Here is an 18,365-nt window from a genome sequence, read left to right on the forward strand (position 1 = left end):
ATAAACAATATGATGTATAATTCACATGTTGAACACAAGGACCCCAGTCTTCACCTGCATCCATGTGTTGGCTGACATCCATCCATCAGATGCTTAGAACATGGTCAGTTTTCATCCATGTCCTTTGTAGTGTTACGCCTCATAGTGCTCAACAGTGATAGATGTTTTTTTTTTGTTTTGTTTATGGTTCTCAGTCCTCATTAGCAACCTAGAGTGGGTACTGGTCAATCAGGATCTTGGAATGTGGGCTGTATTGTTCAAAAGAAGCCCATGTTCTGAGCAGTCTGGGTGCTGCTGGCAAGCGCCACCTTTCCTTTCACCTGCTCCTCCTTCCCTTCCCCACTTCCCCCACTCCCATTATTACCTGTGTACATCCTACACGAGTGCTAAGAGTGAGTATAACTTAATTAAAACAAAAAAAAATCTTACCTTAAGGTGTGGCTCCACGCTCCCTTTTCAGAGTCCATTTCCATGTTGATGACATCATGGTCATCAACACCGAAAATGGACTCCAAAAATGAAGTGCAGTGCTGCACCTGAAGGTCACATTTATTTTTGTATTAGTTATACTTACCCTTAGCACCCACATAGGATCTACACAGGTGCTAATGGTGATATAAAGCTTGGGGCAGAGTGACTGCTGCCAGTAACGGCCCTCTGCCTGCATTAAGGGCTTCGCTTGTGCCCTTATCTTGGGTGGTGGACTGTTAACGGCTAGGTTAGTATGCCCCTTTGGGTCATATTGACCCAGTATGACGCCTTGTCCTCAGCTGTAATCCTTATGTTGTTTTGGTATCAGGTAATATTATCCCCACCAATAATATTGCCATATATATGGTTGTGGGGTAAGGCCATAGGCGATATTATTAGTGGGGACAATGTATGGGGTTATCAGGACCGGGGGTGGCAGGGGTGTACCCTGCCCCATTAAAAAAATGATGAGGGTTGTGGGGGTGTCCCCCACAGTTTCCATGGCTTAATATCGCCGCAAAAATATGGTGATATTTTTGTATGGCAATATTTTTGCAGGGATATTAACATATGGAAACGTTGTTTTTTTGCAATGGATCATAGTCTCGCACTGTGTTCCAGCTTCAGTGTTTCTGTCATGACCCCTAGTCCTCATCCCTGTGTTCTGTCTTCCAATGAGATGCTTCATGTACGCTGCTGACATCATGTTGCTGGTTAGATATTTTATTTGTATATTTCTCAATACCGCAACCAGTTGTTGGAAAAATGCCTCAGGGTTCTATGTCCCTATGCTGACAGGAGTTTTTCAAAGTGATTATTTTTGATGGAATTATATTTAGTGGGTTCCCTCACCCCCCATCCCTATATTTGAATCCCTACCCCAAACTCCTCCATACCCATTGTATCCCCTCACCCCTATATAGTTCGATGAGTTTTTTCAAAGTAATGTTTTAATTAAAAATTACTTCAAAAAAACTCATATTGGCAAACCAGCACAATATCAGGGCCCTTGTGGCTGAATTATGTGGTGGTCTGGTGGAATTAAGGTGTTGCCAGCTTAGGATGAGTTATGGTCGAGTGAAGGTGGTTGTGTTGTGTCTATGCAGGAATTATGGTTGCTACATTTGATTTTGTCTCATTAGAGCTGCAGTAATCAGTGGCTCTCCTACTGGCATTTTTTTCAGGTTCAGGGCTGGTTTTCATTTTCCAAGGGGGTGTTCCTTTAATCAATAGTTTGACCACCATATCCATAGATATTCTGTCTAATGTCACCCAGTGAGCAAAATGTATCATGTTTAGCGTTATGGGCACCCTTGACCTGATTGTAGAAAGGCTAGGTGAAGCCAACAATTGCAGCTTCCCCAATCCATAAATGGGTCTTTGCTTTCAGTGCTATGCAGATGATACTCAACACATTTTCAGGCTCCCTTCTGCCACCTCTTCTCGTTCTCTCACCTCTGACTATCTGTCCGCCATCCAGGAGTGGTGTGCCACCAATGATGTCTGCCTTAATGCCAGTGAGACCGAGATTCTCCGCATCGGCACACCTGCTCCCTCCTTTCCTGCCACTCTCTGGCTCCCACCTACAAGGCTAAAATCCTCTGGGTCATCTTCGACTCCACACTTTCCTTCTCTCCTCGGATCGCTGACATCTCTAAGAAGTCACACTACCAGCTGCACCTCCTCAGAGGCATTATTCCTTTCCTCTCCTTCCCCCAGAAGCTCACTGTCTCCAGAGCTCTGGTTCTCTCTAGGCTGGAATACTTCAACAGCCTCTTTCTAAATCTGCCTGAATCCAAAACAGGACTGCGAGACTTGTCCTTGGCCTCAAACACCGGGATCGTAACTCACCTGGACTGAAATCTCTGCACTGGCTCCCAGTGGCGGTGAGGATTAAGTTAAAAACCCTCTGCGTTGTACACAAGGACTTTTGGGGCCTGGGAACTCAATACCTTCAACTCTCTCTCCATAAATATCTTCCTTCTCGAGCTCTTTGCTCATCCGCCTCCAACTCCCTCACCGTTAGTTGCCTCTCCAAGCAGCAAATTGGTGGTAGATCTCTTTCTTCTGCTGGGGCCTCCCTCTGCAACATCCTCCCAGCCTCTCTGAAACTTGAAGAGAACCATCTCCCATTCCGGAAGCGCCTCAATGCCTTCCTCTTTGCTGTTGCTTTCTATCCTCCTCTCCCCTGCTGATCTCCTGGCTGAATCTGAATCAAAAACAAGCCCAGGTCCCCTCCCAGCCAGTTGCACACCTGCACTGCCCCCCTGGCAACCCTTTGACTTTGGGACTCTTTCTGTATCCCTACAGCCACTACTAGCACTTGACACCCAATGTCTGCACTTACCCTTGCACTTGCCACCTGCTGGCCACACTTTTATTTATTATTTGTGGTCTTTATTTATGTTACTGTTATCCTATGTACTGCACTGCCCCCTCACCTTTCCTCTCATACTTTTCCCCTTCCCCCCTAACCCTGCACTTGCATAATCTCAAAGTCACCTGTCCTAGTAGGATCGCTGTCTCTGTCTTCACTCTGTTTCCCCTCCCTTGCCTCGCCGCGCCTTGAAACACTTGTGTATAGGCGCGTTATAAATGACATATCATATCATATCATATTGTGGAATGGTAGGTTTTGTCTATCCTGCACAGTAAGCCATTCCTATTAGTCCAAACACAGGATCTCCAGACAAGAGGTGTTCAATGATGCACACTAGAACAGTATACATGCCAAAGAGCCCTTCAGTCAACACTGTTAGGAAATCCAGTTCTAGATCATAGCTTTGTTTCGAGACGTAGATGTTAAGCAAGGGCTGGGAAAGCTAGAGCAGAACAAGCCTTCATTGCAGTCACACTGCTGATGAATCTGCATTTACACAACAAAACACTACGCAACCCTATGATGGAGTGCAGAGTAATGCTATGGGGGAGAATGATACATGACAGCAACCGATGCAATGAAAGCAATAATAACAAAGCAGAGGAGGTCTCTAGCCTTCCCATTTATCATAGCCTGCCACTGTGTAATTGTTCCCATTTGTCATGGCATAGTCTTTGTACAGTAAGTTTTGGAACTTCCTGCAAATTGTCCAGACGAAGTAGTAACCACGTTTTATGTGTTGTTGGTTGTGTACACATGGCCAGTGAAGGATGTCCCATAATATTGCCCAGGTTTTGTAATCTGATGTGGTCTGTTAGTGGGATATTTGGTTCCCTTTATCTTATTCGGTAACATGGCTTGTGTCTATTCTTTCATTATTAAGTCTTCAAGTCTGCTGTGAAAGTTGTATAGGTCTGTGTCCAGGCTGTGTTGATGATGAGATGACGAGTATTCTTGCAATCTCATAACATCACTGTTTTACCTTCCTGACAATAATAGTGTATACCAAGTACAAAATGTGCAGGATGAAAAAATATATATGTGCGGAAATCGATCAATGTTAAATAGGTTATCATTTCAATACATCATATCTGGGCTTGGTTGCATGCAGATGGGTTACTGTTCTTTAATAACACATGTTTAGCAAGTGAGACCAAGCATTAATAACTGTAGTCATGAATGATTGTTAGACTACACGACATAACACACTCTATTCAAAGTTATGTTGTGTAGCTTTATGTATCTAACATGTCTTCATGTATGTACTCATTAGCTGTGTGTGGGAAAGAGATGCAACTGTACTTACGGGAGGGCCAGCCACTCCGACCCCTTTCGGTCCTTGATCTCCAGTTTGCCCCGGGAGGCCCGGAGAGCCTCTATCACCCTTCAGAGACAGAGAAACAGCAATCAGACCCAAGCATTGCAACATGTCAAAAGCAAGTACATGGCATCTACACAGGAAAAGAACACACAAACAGAAGATCCATTCTTATGAACCAGCTCGGAATGCATGTACAATGAAACACTTGCTGATCAGAATCTCTTATTTAAAACAATCCAAGGGCTAAATACCATGAGTCAGACTATGAGTGGAAATATTTAAGAAAGTGTAGGGATCAGATTTAACATTTTCTAATAAAGTAGAATAAGGCTGAAGCAGTGCTTAATTTGTGCCGGTGTTTCCCGGTGGGCAACACTGGCATCTTTTTTGGGCACCGGAACTAATTGATGCGGGCTGCAGACTAGTACGTGTAATTGCTTTGTAATTGTTTTGTTTGTTGAGAGTTCAATCTATATCTCATGCTCTGCTTGCTGTTGCAGGCCATGGCTAGACCTGGGACTACAGCAATGAAAACAACCAATGAAAACTAACATTCTATTGTTACTATGCAGTATTTCCTCAGTTCTGTATAGTAACACAGAACATACAGTTTTCATTGGCTGTTCTTCTGGGCCAATTAAATGACATATTGTGAGTGTGGGTGTGGGTCACGTGGGTGTTGTTGTTGCAGGCAGCACAGCACCACCTTCAATTCACAAGTTGCTGTGTCAGGGCGTGGTGACAGCTGAGGAGAGAGCCTGCCAGTCTCATCCCTGCTTATTTTTCACTTGTACCTGACCATGAGGAGACTCAGTCCCCGTCTCCCCTCCGACTCCAAAGAAAGCAGGGAGGTAAGTCAGCCTGAGGTGTGAAATGCTGATTGTGATTGGGCCAGGGGTCATCTGGCGCCGCGCGGGTCCCCTGGTGGTGTCCTCCTGTCTGTCTGAAATGAGAGGCTCCCTGGGGTCCGTCTGGCTCTGCGCGGGTCCCCTGGTGGTGTCCTCCCATCTGTCTGAACTGCAGTAGAGGCTCCCTCGGCGAACACCGCCGTGGCTCTGCCAATGCACCGTGAACCTCTGAGCACCGTGAGCCTCTGAGCACGGAGCATAAAGGCAGCCATGGACTGCACTATAAGACAGCTGCATTGGAAGAAAGGTCAGCACGTGTTAATTAAAGAAGGAACCAGGAAGAGTCTCCTTGTTTCTTCTTCTCATAACCCTGGCACAGGGTGGCACAGACAGGCTTCAGTAAGGCAGGATACCAAGGAGGGTATATCTTCGATGGCACCGGCTCCAGGTCTAAGCAATGCGTTGGCACACAGCTCCTCCATTTCTGAGAAAATGTCAACAGAACAAAAATAATGAAAAAAGCAACTCTGGGTGTTTCAGGGGCGATGCCAGGAACACGTATCACATTACAAATCCATGGGTGGTTAATGTTTAGGAGAGTAAACAGGCCAGGCCCATCTTCCCTGGTCTTCCTTTGACCCTGCCTGCCTGTCTCTGCTCATTCTGCAGAGTGCCATCGGACGAGCCAACCTCGCAAGTCCCTGGCTGGCAAGGCATTGGCACCCTGGTAAACCTCGCCCAGCCAGACCCATCCTGAGTACAGAGTATGACTTAGCTTTGTGCATCCGGATATCATCTTTGCTTAATACCGGGGTGCTTGTTTGCGTGTAGGCAATTGTTAGCAGTGTAGCCAATGACGACGAGATAGGACAGCAGGATGTGTCAAAGAGCTCACAATTCGCTATGCAGAGAAGCTGGGAGTGGAAATGACGTATTTGGTTCGATAACCTAACAATTTGCAACCTAGGCTCTTTTGCTTCCCACCTCACTACCTCAACGCCTCAATACATCAAGGCTATGCCTTCCCTGATTCATTGAATTGTTTCTGTGTAAAACAGGGATTTGTGTGCCATTCTGCCCACAAATCCCTGTTTGATGACTGGGGATTTGCGGGCAGAATGGCACGCAAATCTCTGTTTTACATGCAAAAAATACCATGAATCAAGTGTCTTTCCACTCACTCTTTATTTACAAAGTTTGACCAGGTCGTGGTCGGAGGGGGGCAATAAGATCCCTCACCCCCCTCTGAGATATGTTGACTGTGTTAGTATTCTTTCTGGTTTGGTCACTGAATGCCCACTTCAAATAAGGATGTCAAAACGAAAATTGCCTTGGACCCCGTTGCACCGTTCCTGCATCCGTGGAGGAGCCTTGTGCAAACACATTACTCCAGGACTTGCACAATTGGTGAACTTGTACAGCGCACACTGTAATGTGAATTGGCTCTAGGCGCTTGGTACGGATTTAGTCAGTGCTTCATTTGTAAAAAAAATAAGTGCCAGGGCCCAACAAATCTTGGCCCCCTAATGCCGGACCCAGGGTCGGCGGTCTGGGTCAGTTCACTGCTAAACCGTCCCACCACCAGACCATCTATCTGCTGCTGCTCCATGTCACATGTTTGGCGCTGCAGCAACTGCTGGCACAAGCTACCAGCACACCCGCCTCAAAGATGAGCACTGCCCACCGACAGCTCGCGCATGCTGTTTTCCTAGATGCGAACCGAACAAAGGAAGATGGCCAGGAATGCAGCGGTCCCTTCACCCTTTGGAAAGCGCCCCCCTTTCCTCTGTCATGCAGCCCGGCGTGTGCATTCCAGGCGGATTCAGGTAAGAGGGGCAGCCATCCGTTAGGAAGATCTGTCCCGATAGGGAGTGCATGTGGCACGTCTGCCAGGGAGTCATGCACTGAGGAGGCGGGTGCTCCCCTCCCCCGCCTCCCTCTTCATGTTCACATTGTGCAGTGGTGGTCTTTTAACCTTAGCACGCTGCAGCAGCGAAATGTTACAGACACGCGCCGGCCCCATGCTAAGTGAACCTGGGTGCCCAGGTTTTGTACAGTTATGGGTGTTTGGAGGCCTTTTCTGCTATAGCCGTGTGCGCACAAGCCATGGGGCTCTGTGATTTGTTGCATGAGATAAAGACAGTATCAGGTGCCCTGCTACGCAGTGATGCTCTCGGGGTCAGTCTGCACTTGGCACCTTCTGCAAATAACGAGGCCAATAACGGAAAATAGTAAACCCATAGTACTAATGCAAACACATCAAATTGGAGAGTAAGGTCCTTACTTGGCACTTTTAGCTCCAGAAAATGGCCCCAGGGCAGCGGTTTGTAAACATCAGGACAGTCTGAACCGGGTGACCTAGATTCCAATTCTGGTTTTCCCACTTAATCAAATAATATTATGTACCCCATTGTTACCCTATGTCAAAAATGTTGAGTGTTTTGATAACGGCCCAATATTACGCGTCACATGTCAAAAGGAAAAGAACACATCGGCAGAAGAGCAATGCTCTTTGTACTGGCTACCTGGGTGAGTTCAGATTGAGGCAGGAGAGGGCGTGGGACTTTGAAAGAAAGCTGCATGGGAGGGGCTGCGACTGCCAGAGACAATAATGCAGCAGTGGAAAGTATGCGCATTCCTAACCACCGAGCCAGGTGAACATGTGTTCTGCAGGTCGCAGGGTGGGAGGGGTGGGGGGGTCGACCATCTTTTTGAACGTTTTGTGCGGATAAACCCTGCTGCATCAAATCCCTACTCTGTTTTGGTTTCAAATAATAAAGAAAAGGTCATCGGGTTCCTTAATTCTTGTGGTAAAAAAAGAATTTCAAAATAAAAAAATCTGATCTTGTTCAGTTTTATTATGAGGTGATTGGAGCCAGGCTTCAATCAGACGTCGTGTCTCACATCAGCGTGGTCCCTCGACATGCGCACTTATCAGCACACAGAACAGGTATAGCAGCGAACCTCACTGGCAGGACAGTTCCCTCAGCTGGCAAAGCTTCAGGCACCAAAGAGTTCCATCAAGGGAGCAAGCTTCTCCCAACAGAACTGACGCAGCACGCTCAACGCCTTATCACATCACACAAGGGCCTGCATCCAATGTATCGGCTGGTGGGTCACACTGATCCAGATATGCCGCTTGCACAGGTTATCTCTTTACCCTGCTGTGACTTTGCGCACATGTGGCAAACATCAGGTCAGGATGAACCAGTACGGAAGGGGGTGATCCATCAGGCACGTCAGGATTAGGGCTCATTGGCAGCACTCTGTATGGACCACACAACTAGAACATGGGGGGTAGGGAGGGGAATGGAGGTCCGTTTCGAAGTTTGTTTCAAACCTGTCGGGGATCTCCAGTGCTGTAAGCAGAAGGGGTGTGGTGGTAAAAAATAAACTATGGTCGCTGGATTGGATTGGAGCATGCAAAAAAGCTAAAAGTAAACATTAATCACTGAACTTGTAAGGTGGGATAAACCAGTGAACAATCTCCTCCTTTACTTTCCTAATCCACACTGGAGAAATGTGTTTCTAAGAGCACATATTAACCTATACCCAATTAATGAAATCTTGGGTGCCGGGGCCTATATTGTGAGACACAAAATAACCTGCAGATTCTCTAAAGATATAAACCAGGGAGAGACAGTCATTTAACAACAGAATGCAGTACTTTTCTTTACTGAGAGTTAACGGTTTTGATATATTGGAGCATAATTCAAGTCAGATGAACGTGGAAGCATTATGGCACATAATTATGACTGGAACTGAAATTGCACTGATGTTAATGTTTAAAAGATGTCTGCAGCTATTTTCCTATCTCCTTAATTGTCACAGGATGACATATTTTAATATGAGATGTATCATGACAAAATTGTTTTGTATATATGATTTATTCTAATGGGTTTAATATGCCACCAGATTATAAACATGATAATGTATCAATGTTATATGTATTATTTTAATTTGATATTGTGAAAGGTTCGAATTACAAGCCTTAACACAGTAAGACAAAATAAATTAAAACATACAATTACTAAAAAGGTGCAGGTAATTCCAACTCAGAAAGAGTAAGGTGCTAACCAGAACCCCTTCAATCAAACTCCATACCAACAACATAGTGTGCACCTTTGCACTGCTGCACCAGTAGCCTAATCTTCAGTTCCTGCTCTCCGGTGGTTGTTCCACAACTATGTAATTTTCAAGAACGATCATCCATGTGGCAGTTACATGTTTAAAGATAAGTCAGAGGTGAGTTGGGGGGTTGGTTGCTGGTAATACACATAATAAGTGGCGCCACACCTGATCTCTATCATACATATGTCAACACATTGGGCCGAGGTCAGCAATGGGCAGGATGTGTGTATCTCTGTAGACTGGCTGACCACCAGGAGGACACTAGCCACTGGGACCTGCCTCTCTTTTTATCCTTTGTGAGGTTGGGCAGGAGTTTCCTGGAAACCAGTAATCAAAAGGAATACCGTAAGCTAAAGGACTAGCATCACATCCATGTATTGCAAAGGACTTTTGATAATATTTGTCTGAGTCGGGCAGGGTAAGTGCATCCAGAGGAAGTTCAGCAAAGTTTGGAAAGGACTGCACCCTCTTAACTGTCGCTGCAATTCTCCTTCCTTTCTGTTTCCTACATATCCTTTAGGACAAACAACTGTGGGTGTGATGCTGTACGGCAAGGGCCGCCTGTCACGAGGAGAGGGATTGGACGCATCAAAGCAGGCTTGCTTTTCTCCATTCCTATATTGCCTTTTGCATATAAAAGAGGGGGTCCATCGCCCTTCTTGGATTCACATTTGGACCATCCAGGACTTAAACAAGAATTCCTTTAAACCTATTTTGTAAGAGTTCATTTTTCCAAATGCCTCAGTCACTGAGGAAATAAGGAATGTTCCCAGACAGAGGAAAGCTTGCTCCCTACCCACTCTGACATGCTTAGGACCAAGGCCTGCCCTTCTGTTTGAAAACCTTCCTAGGATGGCAGAGAAGAACCTGAAAGCACTCACCTTTTCCTAGAGGCCTCTGTGTTGGGTCTCACAGCAGCTTCAGATCAGGAACAGCCAGGCAAGCTGTTTTCATTACATCAACTGATCGAATAGCATTCAAATCAAGTTCACCATACTCTAACTAAAGGGACACACCAGTGGTGCTTTTGGGATTCTCTCAGCCTCAGAGCCATTGCTGATTTGCATCCATTGAAATGGCTCAACATGGCATTGAACCAAGCAGAGGGCATCACCTGTTCAGCTTTAACAACCTATGTACCTCTGTGGATGACTTTGAACTGGCACCTCTTCGAACATCATATCGTACCAAAAGGATCAAAACTTTGAACCTGCAGACCTTGTCTCAAATCGCAGGAGATTCGCATCACTCACTGACCCGAACAAGTAGGTTAAAAACCTTTCAAACCAACTCAATGCTTTGTTCCAATCCCCGGTGAACCATCTGCACTGCATCACATGAACACTGAATCCAAACCTCACTGAGGGACTGCTTTGAACTGATGCAATGCGAGCTCGTGACTTGACCCAGTACAACTTGCTGCCCCTGTAATGGGGCAGGTGAATATTCAGTTAATACCTAATGCCCCAACTCATTTGAGCATGCAAGTACACTCTTCCATCTCCTCCCCTTTCCTGTATCATCTAGGTGAGGAACACTATAAACTGAGACAACCCTACTGGCCCAAGAGCCTTGGAGTAGAAGATGAAACAAACTAAGACCATGAAGGTGACATTAAGAATATAGGACAGATAGTGTGATAGGTAGAGAAACAGGTAGTTGTGACTATACACATAGATAGAGATTAACAAAGTGGCTACACACACACAGTACATGTAGTAAACTCGAGTACACATAGACATGAAGAATGCATAGACATGAACAATATTCGCCCATAGACATGAAAAACATACTTGCACAGAGACACAAAGGCCACAGTAGTCCCAGAAGCAACAGGGCTTCCGAAAAGAGCTAAACTTACAAACACATTTTTATTTGAGAAACTGTGAAGTTCCTGAGAACAGCAGTCTCAGCATGCGCCATGGGTAAACACAGAAGGTAGTAGTAGATATGAAGAGTAAGCACAAAGACAAGATAAACAGTTCACAGGAGATGAAGAAGTAGCCTTCCAAGTTAATTGAAATAATAAAAACAACCAACCCTTGATGTCCAGGTGCATGGGATTAAAATGCCAAGGCACTCTATAGAGAATAGGGAAAGGTTGTCCCAAGTGGTCATGAAGAACACAACATGCACATTAGAATTAGCTAACATATTAATAAATAGAAGAGAGACTACTCTCAAACATGGTACCCTTACATGTGATCCAGACATGAAAACACTGGCTATTAATTGCAAACTAAACACTGATAGGACACCTGCAGAACTCCCTCAGAGAAAATGCAGTCACTAGACAGCACACAAGTCTGAGTTCAAAGGCGAGACAAGGCCTCATCCCTTTGTGATGATCAGGAAGTTTACTTGAATTGAAATCATAGCATATGATGGAGTTTGATTGTGACACTTGTGTCTCACACATATCTGGATGCCTTGTCAAAATATCCGAGGTTCTTGAGCCAGATGACAACCAATGAAAACTCCCTTTGCCACACAATCTATGATGGACAGTGCCAACCAATTAACTGTCACATAATAATGTATTAGACATATTATCAGTAGTTGGATGTTCTAGGTGGAATCATCAAGTAGATACTGAGCATTGAAGTGACTAACCCATATACATTCTATATGTAGCTTGGACGACTAACAACAGAACTTTCCCGTTGGTTTTGTGAACTGATACTATAATGTGATGTCATTGTTGATGCAGGTGTCTTACAAAACACACATGTAATCATTCAAAGAGTTGAGAGCTATGAGAACAAAGATGCTTGTATGCGGTGCTGGCTTGGATTCATTGTTTGAATAATGCTGGGTGTTGATGTGCATCTGAGTCCTCCATCTTTGAGTATTATTCTGACTAATTGTGTGATCTTGGGTGCACCTTTACACTTGGTAGCAGAGGATGGTTCCCTAGTGCCTTTCAAACTATCAAGGGTTCCTTTGTTGCATCTTCTTGGACTGCAAGGGTGGTCTGTGGAGAGCGGAGATGACAGGCAACTAAGAGGAAGAGTTGGGCAGGTACCCACATTGACGGAAAGCTCTGCCCCCACAATCCATCCGGCTGGGCGTAGAGAGGAGCAGGCAGATAGAGGAGGCTCATACATCCAGCCATCCATAACACAGGACCTGAGTTCCTTCAGAACAAAATCATCCACCGCCAACCCCCCAGAAACCTTATCAGGCTCAGCTCTCCTCCTCTCTATTATCCCTTACCACTCCACCAGAATTGATGGTTCAGCCTTCTCTTGCCTAGCTCCCACAATGTTGAAAACCCTTCCTTTGCACATCTGCCACACTGAAAACTACCTTTCCTTCAAAAAAGTCCCAAAACCTAGCTATTTGCTGCATTATCCTGAAACCCCTCCCTAAACCTTCCAATTCCCAATCTGAAAATATGAACACTCCACACCATGAAGCATGGCTGTATTCACTGTGGCCCCAACCTCACAGCACGGGGTCGCGTCAGCCACTATTGTGGCAGCCCAGACTATACACACTATCATACACCAATCATGACCCTGGTTCCCCACAAGCACCACCAGCCCAGCTGAAACACACCCTTTCATATCATGTTCTTCTTTTTTTGTTCACATTATGAAATGTCACAGGATTGATTACTCACTGCACCTGGCATGTACGGGAAAGTATGCAAACCACACTCAAAGTGGTTGCGATAGAATCACCACCATCACAATAGGACGGATTGGGAGGCACTGCAGGGATTTGTCATCAGAGGAATTGTGCCATGCCCAAGTCTCGTACAATAATGCCAGGTGGGGGTTTCTCATGCATTACTCTAGGAAGTCAATTAAGAATATGCCCCAGAATCACACTGGATGGACTTGAGGGATGGGCAGGTAATGAGCATGAATGAACTATAGGATGGGCCACCCATGGTAAAGGTAACAATTGAGAAGTTTCAGTAAGTGCACGATTACTGATAGACTCGCCACGCTATCTGCCTGGAAGAACCTGGAAATATAACCCGTGCTCCTATAGTTGAAAATAGTTGGAGCATAGACTGTTGCTGCTGCTAACCATTTTATCACAGCTGCAAGAATTGACAGACGAAGCCAATACCTGATCTGGTGCAAAAATAACAAATCACCACTGAATCTGCTAGGTACGTATAATGCACCACTCTGGTGGACACTGGCCACAGGCATGGCTCTTGCACACATCAGAACACAGAAAGGACTATGACGAAACTAGGTTGTGCCGGACACATAATTCTCCACCTACCTACACCAGGCTACGCCTCAACACCTCGGTCATCAGAATGCAGCAAAGACCTATGACAAATTGCTGATCACATTGCTAGTCCTAGCACTCACACCATCTCCTGACTCCTTTCAGCACCCACCCACATGTCTGACCTCATGCGTTGCCCTCTACCAGAGCCTGGCCAAACCTGGAAAGCCTTATTTGGCCAAGTGCACATATACATTCTAACATTATTCCATGACCTCCAACACTCTGGACATCGGTCCACCAAGGGTGTTCCAACTACCAGTGCATTGAGACTGTAACAATGGTAAAAGGCACTATGCAAATGACAAGTACAGTACAACAAAATGCAATACTAATTAAACAATTCTCCCAGTGCAGGTTCCAGCATTCTCCTTACAGCATTTCGTATGCTAGCTTACATCCAATTAGTCCCCCACCGTCAGCCTCTACTCCTGTGTTCCCACCTCATTAAAAATCAGCAGTGAGCATCTTTGATGTTAATTTCTGCTTGCGATCAATTTCATGTGGAATCACAATGCCTCCTGCACGCACCTTCTTGCCAGCGCATATTTAGCGACATCATTGTCTAAAGTCATTCTGAGCACTGTGTTAATTCCTTATTGCTGCACGCTTAAAATGGAGGTGTTAAGATAACTTTAGATTTTGGGTGGGAATAGTTTGGTGAAATGCTAAAATAAGAGACTTGTTAAAAGCACATATTAATACATTATTCAAAGGAGGCAGTAAATGTATGCATTAAAACAACCAGTGGCATGTGTTACCGAAGTGCTACGCTACATTGACTTTCATAAGGGCCTTCAAAACCCTAGTTAGCTTAACTATTTAATTCAAAGAACTTTGAAAACAAGTTATGGAGAAATCAAGTTATCTATATAACATACAGCATATTTTAGTGCTTAGCACCATGTATTGCACACAGAAAAACCTAAGGGATTGTCCACAAAACGAACCCTCTAAAGAGATGTGCATTTCTTACAGCTAATGACATGCAGGGTTTTCTAACATGTGCTTGTTCATGAGCCTGCAGATGTCAGGCCAGGCCAGGCAGGGCTATGTACAATGGCGTGATGCTCTCATGTCGGATTCAGCAAGCCACATGCAAGTGCAGGGCTCCCACCTTCTCTTAAGTGCTCCTAGTCTACCACTGTAGATCCCATGATCCAGCCATGGGGATGGGACCGTGTATCTTGCTGTCCTCCTCTGTCTGTAGCACTGCTCAGTCTTCAGTTTCCAATTGCCAATACCACTGAATTCCCTCAAGTTCATCTTTGGTCTGGCCTTACATCCCCAGTGCTTCCGCACCTCCTTCCTTGCTGGATCTCACCTTACAACACCTACAAATATCCCTTTTCTATGCCTTCTTTCGCTGTTCCTTTAAGAAACACTTCTCACTTTCCAATTCTTCAGAAACACACCTCTTGAAATCTCTCTTCCTTTGAACTATCGCCCTGTGTGTTCATTTCTATTTTAACTTCTCAACTCCTGCTGCCTATTCCCAACACACTCTTACCCCCACTCTGGTCCACCTAGGCTGCTTTTTGAATTGTCTGACAGCTACTTCTCATAGTAGGAAATCTTCTCTTCTTCTTTTCTTTGGTTTCCCTCTGCCTTTAGCACAGTGGGTCACCGATTTCTATGATCGACCCTTTCCTGGCTTCGCGCTCGCTTCATTTTCCTCCTGACTTTCTGATCCCTCTATTTCTGTCTCCTGGACTGGCGGCTTCTGCCCGCTTCTCCTATGTTTCCGTGTACCAGAAGACTGCTTGTGTTACCCTTTATTATTTTCCTTTCATAACATGCCTATCAACTATAGAATTCTGACCTTAAGATGTCACGTTTACACTGAAGATTGACTCATCTTTTTTTGCTATCATTGCTTAACTGAGCCATTGAACAGCACTATCTCAACAAGTCTCTCTCCAATCAAGCTCTTGATAGGGGCCTACTCCCTACAGCTCCAAGAGGTGACTGTGTGTCCTGCCCCTTAGAATTATGACCGTGGCTCCCCTCCTTTAATTAATTTCCCTCCTACTTCTCACCTCCTTTTCTTCTGTCCATAAACTCTGTGCAATTTCCAATTATTTTCTGTCATTCACTAAGCACAGCTTCTCTCTTTGCCACACTTGTCACTTTCAGCTTTATAATAGCACTTTCCCTCGTCCTGTCCACTATGAAGGCTACCGTTCTTGAACTGATGTGTATCACCTTTAATTATTTCCCTACCTTGCCTTAGTCTCCCCGCTTTCACTATATGCTTCAAGCTATTGTTTTTTTAGTTTTTTTTTATCCCTGTCAATTTCAATATATCTGCTTCTCTTTCTATAGTTCATTGGCTGTCTTTGCTTTCACTGCCTTGGCTTTGAGTTTAGATGTTTCCACGCTGTTGCATGTGTCTATCTCTCTCAGGCACCCCGATATCTTCTCGGATCAATCCTCAGGACTCGCAGAGGAGGGTAGTTCCATGCATCTGCCTCTTACCTTAGAACCCTGAGGGCCAGGTAGTCCACGAGCTCCAGGCACCCCCTAAAAGTGACACCAAAACAGAAAAAGAGAGTCAGTGCCTTTATTTTTCACAGTTCACGTTCACTTGTTGAAACAGACATGTTGAAACAGACTAAGTCAGAATGCTATGCATGGATAAGAGGCCGTCGGCATCTGAAACTCGGAAAATCCTAATGGAGATGTGTTCACATGTTCTAACAAAAATGTGCAGGGCTGTAAATGTTTGTGGGGATATTAAACTCGCTTTAGAATTTAAAGTTAGTAGATTCAGGTGGATTACCAGGATGGGAAATTGTAAAGTCAATGAACCCTTTTAGAGAGCAGCATTTAAGAAGGGGTGAATTCTAAGTCTGTTTTTCAAGTAGATATATCGGGCATCATTTGAAGTTGGGTGGTCGACAAGTGTTAGTGAAAGAAGGGCAGAACAGTGATACACTCTAAGGGGAGGTGCACATGATGAGGAAAGAGATATTTAGAAGCTAGAACGTGAGCCTTGGCATGAGAATGAAATAGCTCTCACTTACAGGCTAACACTATCAATTCATTACCAGTCCTGCTCCTACGGCTCTGGGGGAATGTAGTTTAGTAGCGTGTCAGGGAATCCCCCGAGCAGTTTCCCCTCGTGTTTGAGCCACGTTTAGGTAATTGCTTCCTTCTGAATCAATTTGCTATTTTTTTATTCCATCGCATGCATGGATGTTCTGCTGAAGCCCCACTTTGCCCAATGCATCTTTGCCAAATTTCTTTCCACTTTTCATTTTTATTACAGATGGTAAGTATGGGATGGGATATAGTAAAGAGGGGAGTGAGTACTAGAAAGGGGGTTCCAGAGGTATCCCCCCTCTGTTTGTGAGAAAAGAAAACTGGAACATTCGGCAAAAATGAAATCAGCAAAAAAGCCATTTGGCGCGTGGTGGTGTCATAAAAGGTCACCTAGAGGATTAAAGGCAGAAGGCTCGCGGCCCGATCTAGCCCAGACCACAGCAGCAGATCTATGTGTGCTTTTTTGTCTCCAGACCTCAAGCACTTCTGCATCATGGCCCTCGAGAGAAAGCCCACATCTTTTTGCTCCCCCAGGAGAGGCCTAGGAATGACATCTTCCAAGAGCCATCAGTAGATCTACTCCTCTTGCACTGGGGCCCCCAGCCTTCCAGTGCCTCCAAAAGCAGGGTCATCTCCAAAGCACCCTGAGCTGCTAATCCAGGTAGGATCTGGGACCATTTCCACACCTGGCATAGGCTGACAGGAAGTACCTTGGCTTAACTTTGTCCTCCTTTTATGTAATTATTTAAACAAGCACACAAAGCCCATGGGCATCTAGGCGCTAGTTGCAGAGGAACAGAAACAGTTACATAGGGTAAGGAGGGGACAGGGCAAAGAAAGGGGCAGAAGAGAGTTGAAAAGGTGGGTTTTGAGCTTTTTTTCTGAAGATGTTGTAGCATGGTACACTTCGCAGGGTCTGGGGGAAGTTGTTCCAGAGGATGGCTGCACAGACCAGGAAGCTGGAAGCGTCAGACCTTTTGTGATTAAATCTGGGGGTGATGAGGCAATTATTGCAGCCGTTCTTAAGGGCCTTTCTGGGGTATGCTTTTTGATTTTCTGGGTGAGGTAGGAGGGTGCATCTTTCGACAGGCAGTTGTGGGCGTTGGACAGGATCTTGAACTTGATTATGTCCTTAACCGGGAGCCAGGATCTTCAAGCACCTGCTTTTTCTATTGAGACACACCCCAAAGTGAGAGGCCATGGGGTGGTAGATTCTGCTGATGTGTGTCAGTATGTACATGACACACATTATGTTATGGGCAGATGGAACTCAGTGATATAAAGACTATCTAGCAGCTGGTTTGAGGTAACACTGCAGCAATAAGGAGAGTGAACTGGGGGTGATAGGGCTGTGTGATTCCTTTGTATATGTTCCCTTTTTGTGTGTTCCTGTAATGTATTAATTTGCATTTGAACACTGCAGTATTACCAAGTGCACATAACTTCTGAGGCCACTGTTTCCCTATTATGAGGTAGTAAGAACTGCAACATTCAATCATGTCCAGAGTTATTGCGGAAACCTACAAGGTTCTGAACCACCTACTCAGGCCTTCATGCCTGCACGTATATCCTCAGGCACCTTGTTCCAGTCTCTTTCTCTGCTTCACTATATGGAACACTATGTGCTTCTGTGGTTTGAATTTGAGGAAATGGGAGATGCAGACTGTGAGGATGCCAGGCACCAGTGAGCTGCAACAATGACTGCGGTTCTACCCCCTAACCTATTTGCTGAACCCAATAGTCAAGTTAGACTTGTGGAAAGAGCTTTTTGAAGCATGACTTGATTTCTAAGATGGAGATTTATTTAGGCCTGCAAAACAGTTGTCAACAATGAAGAACAATATTTGGGCTGGGGTAGTTCATGCAATGAGCCATTTGCCAGCACATGGTAATGAGTAGAATGTGGTTGTATGTG

The 18,365-nt window shown here is 45.1% G+C and overlaps 1 protein-coding gene across 1 annotated transcript in view; it reads right to left on the reverse strand.

The window, feature by feature from the left end:
* The window catches only part of COL22A1 (collagen type XXII alpha 1 chain), a 1,250,061-nt gene that overhangs the window by 138,784 nt on the left and 1,092,912 nt on the right, over positions 1-18,365 (reverse strand). The window contains exons 40-41 of the mRNA XM_069621676.1: positions 15,884-15,928; positions 4,158-4,235 (exon numbers count right to left, since the gene is read on the reverse strand). Coding sequence (XP_069477777.1) covers positions 4,158-4,235; positions 15,884-15,928 — 123 coding nt within the window. The remainder of the gene's footprint in view (positions 1-4,157; positions 4,236-15,883; positions 15,929-18,365) is intronic.

The sequence above is a fragment of the Ambystoma mexicanum genome, chromosome 5q, assembly GCF_040938575.1.
Source record: "Ambystoma mexicanum isolate Mex_15411 chromosome 5q, UKY_AmexF1_1, whole genome shotgun sequence".
NCBI lineage: Eukaryota > Metazoa > Chordata > Amphibia > Caudata > Ambystomatidae > Ambystoma > Ambystoma mexicanum.